Source organism: Petromyzon marinus, chromosome 33 (assembly GCF_048934315.1).
Source record: "Petromyzon marinus isolate PM22_M1 ecotype Great Lakes invasive population chromosome 33, UKy_Petmar_22M1.pri1.0, whole genome shotgun sequence".
NCBI lineage: Eukaryota > Metazoa > Chordata > Hyperoartia > Petromyzontiformes > Petromyzontidae > Petromyzon > Petromyzon marinus.
In genome coordinates this window covers 13,583,297-13,598,564 of record NC_133699.1, presented here as the reverse complement: position 1 = coordinate 13,598,564, position 15,268 = coordinate 13,583,297, and the positions used below count along the sequence as shown (strand labels likewise).

At 53.8% G+C, this 15,268-nt stretch overlaps 1 protein-coding gene across 4 annotated transcripts in view; it reads left to right on the top strand.

Moving 5' to 3' along the window:
• Positions 1-3,114: 3,114 nt before the first annotated feature.
• The window catches only part of LOC116948498 (homeobox protein Meis1-like), a 251,078-nt gene continuing 238,924 nt past the window's right edge, over positions 3,115-15,268 (top strand). For 2 of the 4 annotated variants that reach the window (XM_032965226.2, XM_076071561.1), the window contains exon 1: positions 3,115-4,300. In XM_032965226.2, the coding sequence (XP_032821117.1) occupies positions 4,289-4,300 (12 nt within the window). In that variant the 5' untranslated portion in view covers positions 3,115-4,288. Of the gene's footprint in view, positions 4,301-5,771; positions 5,858-15,268 lie in introns of those variants that run through there. The other 2 variants (XM_032965227.2, XM_076071560.1) reach the window with 2 other exon arrangements.

Here is a 15,268-nt window from a genome sequence, read left to right as displayed (position 1 = left end):
AGGGGGGGATCAAGGAACCCCCCTGATCCCACGATCGTTACTCTTCTGGTGATGGATGATCTGTCGCTAACTATCCATCCACTTTCCGACCCCAAAGAGAGCAGTCGTCTCCCGGGTGGTGGAATGGACTCTATTGCCCGGTGGTTCTTTTTGCGAGTACTACGCGGAGCAGAGTTTCCAGACTCTCAACCTCAAGCCACTTCATGGAGTCGAGGCGCTGTCTGTCCCCTTTTGTATAAAACAAAACAAAAACAATGGTGGGTGTGCGTCGTGTAATCAATCCAGAGAATGCATAGGTGGTCTTCCGGAAGGCGCGTTTTAATCAGTTGCTTCGCATCAAGACGGTTCGTCCATCGGATTTTATGGCCACCCAGAGGGCAGAGTTAGACCACCAACCGTTCACAATCATCTCCCGGACGTCATCTCTCGCAAGGTAGCGCGTTCATAATCATCTTCTGGTGAGGTGGCTCTCCATGGTACCATATTCTCCCAATTTGAAGAAGAAAAAAGAGCCTTAATTAAATGTCAAGAATGACGCGTTCTAAAGTTTGGAATGCGTACAACTCACGGGTCGGGATAATTTGGGAAGGACGAATGAATGTGTCGTGCGATAAGGTGGTGCGGGGTTCGGAGGGTTGAACGGACTCAAAAGTTGAGCAATCAGCCGCGATGTGGCCAGGAACAACGATGTCGTTCCCGGCCGCTGCGCGCCGCGGTGGGTTGGGGCTGCGCGCTGTGGATCCTCTCTGACCTCCGAGGGGGCGCCACTGCGCACAAGCACACACACACACAGGCGCACACACGCACACACACAGGCACGCACACACAGGCGCACACACAGGCACGCACACACACGCACACACACAGGCACACACACACACACGCACACACACAGGCACACACACACAGGCGCACACACACGCACACACACAGGCGCACACACAGGCGCACACACAGGTACGCACACACAGGCGCACACACAGGCACGCACACACACGCACACACACAGGCACACACACACAGGCGCACACACGCGCACACACAGGCACGCACACACACACACGCACGCACACGCGCACAGGCACGCACACACAGGCACACACGCACACACACAGGCACGCACACACAGGCACACGCACGCACACACACACGCAAGCACACACACATGCACACGCAAGCACGCACGCACACACACAGGCACGCACACACACACGCACGCACGCACACACGCGCACACACACAGGCACGCACACACACACACACACGCACGCACACGCGCACAGGCACGCACACACAGGCACACACGCACACACACAGGCACGCATACACAGGCACACGCACGCACACACACACGCAAGCACACACACTTGCACACGCAAGCACGCACGCACACACACAGGCACGCACACACACACGCACGCACGCACACACGCGCACACACACAGGCACGCACACACACACGCACGCACACACGCGCACACACACAGGCACGCACACACACACGCACGCACACGCACGCACGCACACACGCACACATGCACACACGTACACAAACACACGCACACACACGCGCACACGTACACACACACGTGCTCCGGAAACACCAGGGTGGATGGGTGAGTTCAGAAGCTACCTGCACACTCGTCACATACCTAAATACTCACTACACACTCACCACATACCTACACACTCACCACATACATACACACCCATCACATACCTACACACTCATCACACACTCACCACATACCTACATACTCACCACACACCTACTCACCACATACACACCACACACTCACCACACACCTACATACTTGCCATCTACCGACAAACTCACCTCCTACCTACTCACCACACACCTACATACCACCTACCTACACAGCACTTACCTACTCACCACATGCCCACATATCACCTACCCACCTACCACCTACCTACATGCCACAGACATGCAACTCACACAGCGCGCGCGTAACACACGCGCACAAGACAAAGCTCCCCCGTGTAGCCCTACAGAGGCTGTCGGGGCAAGTGCTGTTGGCTAGAACTATAAGCAAGAACCTGTGAAGGCCGGCGCGGCGCACGAGGGGGGGTGGGGATGGTGTGGGGATGGTGTGGCCGGGGGTGGGGATGGTGTGGCCGGTACCACGAGTCTTTATTGTACCCTACCGCGCACACCTTTCGCTCTAAGTTGCCACCCCAGAGTTGAGTCCATAGCCTGTCGGACAAGGGCTGCGAACGAGCACCAATTCATCCGCTCGACGAGGTAGCGCACAAGCCCACGTGCAGGAAATAAAAACAAACACCAACTAGAATTAGCGTGCGCACTCCTATGCAGTATGGACGCCCATCTATTAATTGGGCATTAAACGCCGCGTGCCCCGTACCTGTGCGCATACACGTGCAGTGTCGTCGACGCAGATCAATATGCTCAGTTTAAGGCGAACAGGGCCGAAAGGGCAAGTGTTGCTCGCGAGAAACTATGACAGACGGCGTCAGCCATGATCTGTCCACTGCTGGCTGAAGACATCCCCAATTAACGTCTCCCCAATGGTACTAGCTGTACGTTGCACACACACACACACACGCGCGCGTATATATGTAAATACATTCAAGTGTATAGTATATGCATGTGCATAGTGTATGTATGCAGCGGCGCATGTTTGATGACAAAGGAATATGCGGACTGCATTAGCAGCCTCCGGTCTGCGTATCCGTCGCGCGAGCATGCACACGGCACGTGCACCGCTCGATCCGCTGCTGGATGAAGGGGCCTCCCGAGCAGCAGTGAGGGTTATCCGACCATACTTCACCGGCCCGGTCAATGGGGCGGTTGGCGAGTGTCGCACAGGCAGCGCCCGCAATAATAGCGACTGGCGAATCGCGTGGAGCCAGCGACGTTGGGCGAGAGCGAGCGCGCGCGTGGCAGGCGTAGAGGGGTGTGTGGAGGCAGGGGAGGGGTGTGTGGAGGAGGGTTCATGGCGGTGGGGGTGGTGGGGGAGTGAGCGCTCGCATCACGCGCCGGGAGCGCGCATCCCAGCACCGCCGCCATCGTCATCTTCCGAGCACGAACTTCTCGGCGCAGACTATAACCACCCCCCCCCATATCCCTAACCCCATATGACCCCCGCCCCCCACCTCTCCCCCAACCCCCGCCCCCTATCCCGCTCACGGGAGAGACATCAGGACCGGTCCGAGCTCGCTGCTCCCCTACTCACCATCCGTGCCCTTCGACTCGGAGCGGCACCGCACTCCGCGGTGGCGAGGAGTTTTCCTCCTCCTCCTCCTTCTTCAGCGCTCCGCGCCTCCCCCGCCATCCTCCCCGATCGGCGTTGCGCGCGTTCCGGCGACCGTGGGGTGGAGGGGTGGAGGGGTCGTGGTGGTGGTGGTGGCGGCGGCTCCCAGCGTCCATCCAGGGCGAGGGCTTTGCCCCCGCCGCTCAACTCGAGCGCATCGCTCGTCTCGCCTCCCCTCTCCCCGCTCCGTATCACGGCCGCTTCGTTCGGGAGAGCCGTCGGGGCTACGCGTCGCCGCCTTCTCCCGCCTCGCAATTAAACAGCCTTTGTGGGGGGAGTGGGGGGGGGTTGTAATTCGTAAATTTCGCGGCGTCAGCAGCAGCGTCGACGTCGCAAGCCGCCGCCTTCAGCGCCGCTCGGATCGGCTGCGCTGACTCGCGCCGCCGGGCAGGAGTGGGGGGTGCCTGCTGCTGCTGCTGCCGCCCGAGCTGCTGGAGCAGCGTCTCCCCCAGCACGCCACCCCCACCACACCACCACCCCCCCCCCCCCCACTCGTCTCCGTGAAGTTTTCTCAGAGAACGGCGGCGACTGGGGCGGCGTTTCGTCTTTGCTCCGAAGCCGCTGGCGCTCAGAAGGAAGGCAGCAACAGCAGCAGAATCAACAGCAGAAGCAACAGCATAAGCAGAAGCAGCAACAGCATCAGCAGAAGCAGCAACAACAGCAGAAGCAGCAGCAGCAGCAGCGCGTTGAGTTGGATACCGACAGAGCCAGCGGCGAGGACGACTGCGCGCGGATTGGATATACCACAGAGTACTTTTGACGTGAAGACAGCCGCCCCGTGTGTGCGCACGCACGCGCGCGTGTGCGTGACGCCTCAAGTTTGTGGCTGCTGCTGCTGTTGTTGTAAAGCCGGCTCATCTACAGCAGCAGCAGCAGTATCGGCAGCCCTCTAACCCATCCACATCACCGGCCGGGGTTGCCAGGAGGACGTCGCTGGTGTCTGGAGGGAGGGAGTGGTGGTGGGGTGGGGGAGAGGCACGGAAGGCGGTAGAATGGCACAGCGCGTGAGTGTTGTTCGCACTTCGCGCGCGTGCAGCGCACACACCACACACACCACACACCCCACACACACCACATACACCACACACACCACACACACACAGTCACACACACACACCACATACACCACACACACCACACACCCCACACACACCACACACACCCCACACACACCACACACCACACACACCCCACACACCACACACACCACACACACACAGTCACACACACACACCACACACACCACATACACCACACACACCACACACACCACACACACCACACACCCCACACACACACAGTCACACACACCACACACACCACACACACCACACACACCCCACACACCCCACACACCACACACACCACACACACACAGTCACACACACACACACCACACACACCACATACACCACACACACCACACACACCACATACACCACACACACCACACACACCACACACACCACACACACACAGTCACACACACACACCACATACACCACACACACCACACACACACAGTCACACACACACACCACATACACCACACACACCACACACCCCACACACACCACACACACCCCACACACACCACACACCACACACACCCCACACACACCACACACACCACACACCCCACACACACCACACACACCCCACACACACCACACACACCACACACACCACACACCACACACACCCCACACACACCACACACACCACACACCCCACACACACCACACACACCACACACACACAGTCACACACACACACCACATACACCACACACACCACACACACACAGTCACACACACACACCACATACACCACACACACCACACACACCACACACACCACACACACACCACACACCACACACACCCCACACACACCACACACACCACACACCCCACACACACCACACACACCACACACACCACACACACACCACACACACCCCACACACACCACACACACCACACACACCACACACCACACACACCCCACACACACCACACACACCACACACCCCACACACACCACACACACCACACACACACAGTCACACACACACACCACACACACCACACACACCACACACCACACACACCGCACGCGCGAGACGCCCGCAGCCTTCACGCTCGCGCGCGCTTCATGCGTGTGCCCTCGAGTCGCGCGTGTGTGCGCGTGTGTTCGTACGAGCAACAGCGCTTGGCCCCAACAGTCTGTTAAGGCTCTACGGGGGACCTTTGTCGGCGTGTGTGTGTGTTGCGTGTGTTGTGTGTTTTGTGTGTGTGTTTTGCGTGTGTGTGTGTTGTGTGTGTTGCGTGTGTTGTGTGTGTGTTGCGTGTGTTGTGTGTGTGTTGTGTGTGTGTGTGTTGGGTGTGTACGTGTTGTGTGTGTTGCGTGTGTGTTAGGATTCCAGCCCCCTCCACCCCACCCCGTCCCCCCCCCCCGGGTTCGCCAGTAGCGCTGTGCGAATCTCGTTGCGGGAGCTCCTCACTCAGGTGAACTCCACGCACCAAGGTGTGGTGCGAAAGAAGTTCAGCAACACATGCGTGCGTGCAACTTCTATTCTTTCTGTTCTTGAGGATGATTGTCGCGAGGTGTTCGGAGGCTAGACGCCTTTGTCGAGGTCTGCTGCTGGCCACGACGAGAGGGCTTCGTCAGAGAGAGTTCGTTTCGTGTCCTCCTCTGTTGAATGAGCTCAGACCACAGTGCGGGTTTACTGTGTGATCCATAGTTTGGTTTGACTAGCTACAACCGCACGACTGTGGCTTGTCTTTAACGTATCTCTGTGTATCTCCATGGGTCTCTATGAATCTATATGCATCTCTGTGGGTAGTCTATGTATCCCTATATTCCTCACGTGTTATTAAATTGTCCGAAGTATGGGTTTCATGGTCACAATTGCACTAGTGTAGTTTGTCTCGCGCGTATCTCGATGTGACTGTATCTCTATGCGTCTCTATGTATCTCCATGGGTCTTTATGGGTTTACCATATGCTCCGTAGTTTGGGTGGCATGGCCACAGTCAGACCACTGCTGTGGGTTGCGACTTTAATTTTACATTCATGAAGGAGGTGCGCGCAAGCCGTTGATGCTAAGCCAGTGGAATACGTGCTTCGGATGTACGTTTAGTTTCAGCTCTGGGGAGACAAAGGTGTCCGTGGCGTGTGCCCCACCAACATCTGCAGAGGGTCGTGTCGGTCTCAGTAGGTGTTCGCTAACTGCACTGGCCTCGACAGTCTTTGGTGGCGATAGAAGTTCACGTATCGCGTGGTTCATACGTACGTGTTTGTGTGTTTTCCACCAAAACGTTGCAAATATACAGCAACAGCAACAACAACAAAAAGGCCGACGTATAAATAATTGCGTAGTTTGTGCGAATAAGTCTCGACCAGATTGAGACGTGCTGCGTGTCCCGAATGGTCGCGTTTAAACTTTTGTCGCGGTCGGCAATAATCAGTAAGTGTACAACAACAAAAACAACAACAACCAAGAAACTCCGATCGTCGGGTCCACATCTTGCGCGCGATTCAGTCACACGGCAAACTGCACCGACGTCTTGTTCGCGTGCCGTTGCACGCCACGCGGTTCCCATCTGTCGCTGCCGAGAGTAACTTTCGAACACACTTGCGTCGACTCAATGAGGGTTCAAAACAAATGCATCGCGCCTCATTTGACACGCGGTGTTGTTATACTGGAGACGCGCGCGTGGGTGCGGGGCAGGTAATGTTACAATAGAGTCTTGTCGGCCGCGCAATACGCAACATCTCGAATCCGACGTAGGGAAGTCGCTCAACATCGCTAACGCGAGTTGAAAAGTTTACGGAAAAAACACAAAGTAGCCCGTTTCACTAGTCCTCCCACGGGCAAATACCACCAACACCGCCACCACCACTGCCACCACCGCCACCACCGCCACCAACACCGCCACCACCACCACCACCACCGTCACCACCGCCACCACCACCACCGCCACCAACACCGCCACCACCACCGCCACCACCACCGCCACCACCGCCACCACCACCGCCATCACCATCACCACCACCGCCGCCACCACCACCGCACCACCACCAACACCGCCACCACCACCGCAACACTACCACCACACCACCACCAACACCGCCACCACCATCACCACCAACACCGCCACCACCACCAACACCGCCACCACCATCACCACCGCACTGCCACCACCGCATCGCCACCACGACCATCACCACAGCCACATGACCGCGATTTGAATTCATTGACTGGGCACAAATCGCGACCGTGTGGAAGGGGCTGTAGGAGTGAGACTGCAGTGCATGTTACGTGTGCTTCACATGACATGTGCTTAGCATGTAGCTCACGATAATTGTTGGCCAAGTCTCTCGTTCGTGTATTGTTTTCCCGCACCTCATATTAGCACGGTTGGCTACGTACGGTGCAAAAGAAGTTCAACATAATACATATATGATAGGTTCGTGGAGCGGTAGTGTTGCGGTTAGCGCGCTGCAATGCGAACCCGGCGATCCGAGTTCGAATCCCGCTCACGGCCACCAACACCGGTGACGATTATCTGAACCGGTCCTGGGCCTCCTCCCCTAGGTAGACTCAGCCTAAAATTAGTACTTGGTGAGGTGTGTAAACATCGCTACTGGGGAGATAACCGCGGTCGGGCGTGGTGCTGGCCACCCACCCCCTCGTGTGCCGTTCCGGCCTTCACAGGTGCTTCTCGCTGACAGCACTTGCCCCAACAGTCTGTGAAAGACTACGTAACTGGGGTGTGAATAACCTTGACACACCACGTGTGCGAAACGCGGGCGCGTCGCGCCCGTTACTTGCGTCAACTTTTGCTTCTCGAACAACGCGCGGCGCGCTTGACACGACCCCAACCAAAACCCCACGGCGTCGGCACGTCGGGGCACCCTGCCGCGCGCGTGGCCACGGCACACAGCCCTCAGGTGCTGGCGAGCCCACACGAGCACCCACAAAAAGTGAACACGGGATGCGTAGTTCCAGCTTCCCACAGCTACGCAGAACACACGCCTATGGTTTTATACATACAGATATATGTAGTGTGTGTGTGTGCGTGTTTAGTTTGGTTGGCAATTATGGTTTGTTCCATTCGAATATACGATTTGGATTATTTACATTCGTTTAAAAGAATGCATAATCCCCAGCAGGTGCTGTTAGCGAGCGCCTCTCAAGGCCGGCACGACACACGAGGGGATTGGGTGGCGAGCACCACGCCTTTGCATTCCCCAATGGCGAAGTTCACACATCGTACGGGGTACTTGTTTGAGTCTGAGTCGACTCAGGGGAGGCCCAGGATCGGTTCACATGATCGTCACCGGTGTTGGCCGTGAGTGGAAATCGAACTCGGGTCGCCGGGTTCGTAGCGCAGCGCCCGAACCGCTACGCTACCACTCCCCACATCATCACGTGTACACCCACACGTGTACACACACACACACACGTGTACACACACACACGTGTACACACACACGTGTACACACACACGTGTACACACACACGTGTACACACACACACGTGTGCACACACACGTGTACACACGTACACGCACGTGTACACACACACACGTGTGCCGTGAATACACGACCTGATGCCCAGCTCAGCAATACAACAGGATTCATAAACTAGCTGAGCGATAGCTGTACACCCTACCTGAACGTGTGTATTCATGTTTCACATGTCGGCGTGTTGTTGAGCGATCTGGAAAATGCTATCATTTCAATTTTCCAGTATTGTTTCGACTTTCTAAAACAATTATCCCCTTGTGTTAAGCTCACAGTGTGCACCCACACGAATCTTTACCCAACGTCAGTTTTGCCAAGTGTTACGTTGCGCGCACATTGAGCGTGTATATACGAGACTCGTGAGATTCGGTTGACGTGTATCTTGTTAATTACCTCGATCACGTTCACTCGTGTGTTCGTTGCTCGTGTTTAAACAAACTCGAGCCGATAGATGCAGCAGCTCACTGCGATCAAAACGAGTGGATCAAGGTCGCTTCGGGCGCGTGCTCCTCCTTACCTGGGGAGCGCTAGTGCAGTGGTTAGCGCGCTACGCTACGGATGGACGTATGTTGAACTTCTTTCGCACCGTACGTAGCCAACCTTGTTTATTGGAGATGCTATGACCCGAGATCGATTCCCGCTCACGGCCACCAACACCGGTGTCGATTGTCTGAACGGGTCCTGGGCCTCCCCTAGGTCGACTCAGCTTCAAATGAGTACCTGGTACGGTGTGTAGTAAACATCACCACTGGGGGGACAAAGGCGGCCGGGCGTGGTGCTGGCCACCCATCACCCCGTGTGCCGTGCCGCCTTCATAGGTGCTCGCTAACAGCACTTGCCCCAACAGTCTGTTAAGGCTACACGGGGGATCTTTGTCTTGTGAGCACTAGTCCTCGACGTAGCTGCGTTTCCACTATAGCAGCGTACACACACTCGGAGCGCCAGTTAATATTATACACACGCGATTATATGATCCGTGATAACAAGCGTTCATATAAATGTCTCCTATGAGATATTATTAAAATGCCTCCTATTCAACAGTGCGTGCGTGCGCTGTGTATATTGACCCTGTGTGGATTACGAATGCGGGATGGATAGAACGTCCTCATCATCATCATCATTGACAGTAGCCATCGTCTATCCACTGCTGGATGAAGAACACAATGCACTATTTGAATTGGCAACAGTGCCTCACTGAGTCGCACGCCTCATATCGTCCCGGCCGACACCAACAATGACTTCACGTGTACTCCATCATCATCATCATCATCGTCGACGACGTCATCATCATCAGCAGCAGCAGCATCCACTGCTGGATGAAGGCCTTGTCTTCTCACGCCGCCGCCATCCTTCGCGGCCCCGCGCCGTTACCAGATGACCACGTTGCTCCGTGCGCGTCGCACACCCCCAGCAGCATTGACACGCGCGTCATCTGTGGTGCCGACGGCTGCACCTGGTCGCAGGTGAGCGCCTCGTCCCCTCCACCGCAGCCCAAACCCCTTCACGTGCTCAAGCGGGGTGTCACTGCGAGCTGTTATCCTTTCTAGACGACGCACGATACCCACCCGCCCTGAACAACAACAACACAAACAACAACAACATTCATGAAGGCTGAGTTGTGCGGACACCCGTACATCGACATATATACATTTACACACACGCGAGCAATCGTTGAGCAGCGATGAGTACACGCCATACCTGTATTGGTCGCTATATATCTACAGTAATTAATTCGACTGATTCCCAGTTGTGTTTTTTGCTTGTTTGCTAGATCAAATATTCCATTTGGTTCTTCCTCATCCTCGCATGAAATATTGTGACGTCCTGACGGCCTGCACGCTATTACCAGGGACATCCACGCGTACCGGCAAGCACACCGGACGGGTTATTATTATTGTTGTTATTATTATTGTTGTTATTATTGTTATTATTATTGTTGTTATTATTCAGCAAGCAAGTCGTGCAGACTTAGGGTGTCGCGGTACTCCGTGCCGTGACTCCGGGCAAAGGGGTGCTCGGGTTTTAAAAGCCACCCCCCTCCCGCCCCCCAAATATACAGATTCATAAAGGTTGAAACGACGCAATACTGCAGCCAAGATGATACATCCTAGAGTGAGAACTGGTTGATTAAAGACGCCGCGTCAGCTGCGCGTATTCCTGCCGACATGGCACTCGTTGCGTTCGTTTGAAACTTTGATTTTGCTTCGCGATTCGCATTGATGTAGCATATACATATATATACACACAAAGCAAAACACTACAACTGACATAACCAGGGTGAATAACGAATGGGGAGTTTTGGCATCATCAGACATGGGTGGTGGTGACACAGCGACCGATAAAGAATTGAACGATGCATGAAGGAGACCCCCTTCCCTGAAGCGAAGTCAGCCACGGCTCCCTATCAGAGCACCTCCCTCTCGTGCCAAGCCGCCACTCAGCAACCTCGCGTCGCGTGGCACTCACTCCACGTGTCCCATATCTCGGTCGCAATGCTTTCACCCACCCGCCCCCCACCGCTCCACTGCTCAATGTGATATCGTTCGTTTCATACAATATGTAGGGCCGTTGCCCGAAACGTCACCAAGTCATATATGTATATATTCCCTTCTAAGGCGGCAGGATTATGGACAAATCCGTTGATGGTTGTTGATGTGGTTGATGTTTGTGTTTGTCCACCATCGTCAAATCAGCAGCGGCGTCGCCCACATTGTACACAAACTGCTAACATAGTATACGTGTATTAAATCAGAATATTTTTTATTTTTACCGCAGGAGGAATCCGATGAGCTATAAAGCTCTTTTTCACAGATGTCCAGTAGGGGCACGGGGTAAGAACGTTGCAACAACAAACAGCGCAAACAACACGCTAGCAGTGTCAAGTACAAGAGAGGTGAACAAGCAACACACAAGCACACACAAACACAACAACTAAACCATCCCCCATCCTAACACTGAGGTATGAACTTATTTTTCAGAAGCGACCTGGCCACCCAAATGACAGCTCAACAAAGTGGCCCCATCATTTGGACATTTCTAGCAGCAAACTGCAATGCCTAACATTCAAACTTGATTTGAAGCTTTCGTGACTGCAGGAATTACGCTTTGGTTCTGTCCGTAAAGTCACGTGGAGAGTAAAATAATGAAATAATAGAATACGACGTTTCGATTGCAACACAAGCAGTCGTCATCAGGTATAACTAAATTTGAGAGAGAGACAAACACAGGCACGGAGACACACAGACAGACACATACGCAGAGAGATACACACAACATAGACACACACAGAGAAACAACACAGACACAGAGAGAGAGAGAGACACACAACATAGACACACAGAGAGAAACAACACAGACACACACGCAGAGAGAGACACAACATAGACACACAGAGAGAAACAACACAGACACACACAGAGAGATACACACAACATAGACACACACAGAGAAACAACACAGACACACACGCAGAGAGATACACAACATAGACACACAGAGAGAAACAACACATAGACACACACACAGAGAGACACACAACATAGACACACAGAGAGAAACAACACAGACACACAGAGAGAGAGACACACAACATAGACACACAGAGAGAAACAACACATAGACACACACACAGAGAGACACACAACATAGACACAGAGAGAGAAACAACACATAGACACACACAGAGAGAGACACACAACATAGACACACAGAGAGAAACAACACAGACACACAGAGGCTCTGTGTGTCTATGTTGTGTGTCTCTCTCTATGTGTGTCTGTGTTGCTTCTCTCTGTGTGTCTATGTTGTGTGTCTCTCTCTGTGTGTGTCTCTGTGTTGTCTCTCTCTCTGTGTGTGTCTCTCTCTGCTTGTGTGTCTGTCTGTGTGTCTCCGTGGCTGTGTTTTGTCTCTCTCTCAAATTTAGTTCTACCTGATGACGGTTGCTTGTGTTGCAATCGGAACGTCGTATTCTATTATTTATTTATTTTTCTTTCTACGTGACTTTACAGAAAGAACCAAAGAGTAATCACTAACATTGTAAATCACGTGCTATCAGTGCAGACGATGTATATTCATTGCATAATGCATGCATCATTGTACACGCTGTATACATTGCTAGCACGCGTGTACAACGTATACATTGTATGCAGCTATTTACATTGTATACGCGTACTATCTACTATCCTTCGTATTAACGAGGAGGCACGTATATGTGTAGAGCTGTGAGTCTGGTAATGTAAGACTCAGCGCCAAAACGTATGCCCATTGCCAATAAAGTTACACAAATCTGGCTGCACTCACACATACTCACACACACTCACACACACGCACAGACACTCACACACACTCACACACGCACACTCACACACACGCACACACACACTCACACACACACACTCACACACACTCACACACACTCACACACACTCACACACGCACACACACTCACACACACTCACACACACACACTCACACACACGCACACATGCACACTCACACACGCACACTCACACACGCACACACACTCACACACACTCACACACACACTCACACACACTCACACACACTCACACATGCACACACACTCACACACACTCACACACACTCACACACACACTCACACACACACACACTCACACACACACTCACACACACACTCACACACACTCACACACACTCACACACACACTCACACACGCACACACACGCACACACACTCACACACACGCACACACACTCACACACACGCACACACTCACACACACTCACACTCACTCACACACACACTCACACACACTCACACACACTCACACACACTCTCACACACACGCACACACACACGCACACACACACACGCACACACACACACACTCACACACACTCACACTCACTCACACACACACTCACACACACTCACACACACTCACACACACTCTCACACACACGCACACACACACGCACACACACTCACACACACACACACGCGCACGCACGCGCGCACTCAACTACCGGATAATAAAACGCACCCCGAAAGCTTTAGAATACAGGGGGGGTGGGGGGAGGGGTTGCGTCTTATAATCCGGAAGTTACGGACGATGATGTTGTAACCTCTGCGTTGTGCTGGCGATGTTACGTTGTACCAAGCAGGTAGCTGCTCCGTCGAACTCGAACATTGAATGTCAGGTCATGTATAAAGATTGGCACATTTACTGTCGCCGAGAAGAAAGTAAATGTCTAAGGCGTTTCGGGCCACTGCCCTTCATCGGGAAATATTTTGATTTGCACATAATCTGAAATAGTTGTACTGCGCATGTGTAGTGAGCCACGCCTCGTGTGCGTGTGTGTATACACGCTGAGTGTGTAAGTGGCAATGTGCTGGTGGGTGGTAGACAGCCACCACATACTGCCGCATGCAAGGCACAGGTGTGTTGACATGTACCTCAACACGTACGGGCGTGTAGGTGTGTGTGTGTCTGTTGGTGCTCGCTAACAGCACTTGCCCCTACAGTCTCTTAAGGCTATACGGGGGATCTTTGTCTTTGTCTGTTGTTGTTTCTGTCAGAGCGGTAGTGTAGCGGTGAGCGCGCTGCGCTACGAACCCGGCGAACCCGAGTTCGATTCCCGCTCACGGCAAACACCGGTGACGATTATTTGAACCGATCCAAATGAGTACCTGGTGCGGTGTGTAAACATCGCCATTCGGGAGACAAAGGCGGCTTGGCGTGGTGTTGGCCACCCACCACCTCGTGTGCTGTGCCGGCCTTCATAGGTGCTCGCTAACAGCACTTGTCCCAATAGTCTGTTAAGGCTACACGGGGGATCTTTGTCAAGGTGTGTGTGTGTTCCACACGCAGTGTGTAATAGTGGGGAGCGGTAGTGTAGCGGTTAGCGCGCTGCGCTACGAACCCGGCGAACCCGAGTTCGATTCCCGCTCGCGGCCCCCAACACCAGTGACGATTATCCGAACGGGTCCCTGGGCCTCTCCTAGGTCGACTCAGCCTCAATTGAGTACCTGGTGCGATGTGTAAAACATCGCTACTCGGGAGGCAAAGGCGGCCGGGCGTGATTGCTGGCCACCCACGCCTTCGGGTGCCGTGGCTGCCTTAATCTGTTCCCGCTGTACTCGATAACAGCACTTGCCCCGACAGTCTATTCAGGCTATACGGGGGGGTCTTTTTCTTTGTATAATAACCATGTATACACAAAATGTGGACATATGGGATTTGCTGCTGATATATAATCAATGTAGAGCGTTGGGGTGTGCTGTTCGCAATAATGACGCCGCTTTATTAAATGAAAAGTATTATTACTCTATTTGTGACGAAGAGCTTTATAGCTCATCGGATTCCTCCAGTGGGGTTTTGCGCCTCTGCGTCACGAAGCCAGAGTGTTATTCCCGCCACGGCTCACATCAGTGGCGATTCATATCTGAACCCTTCC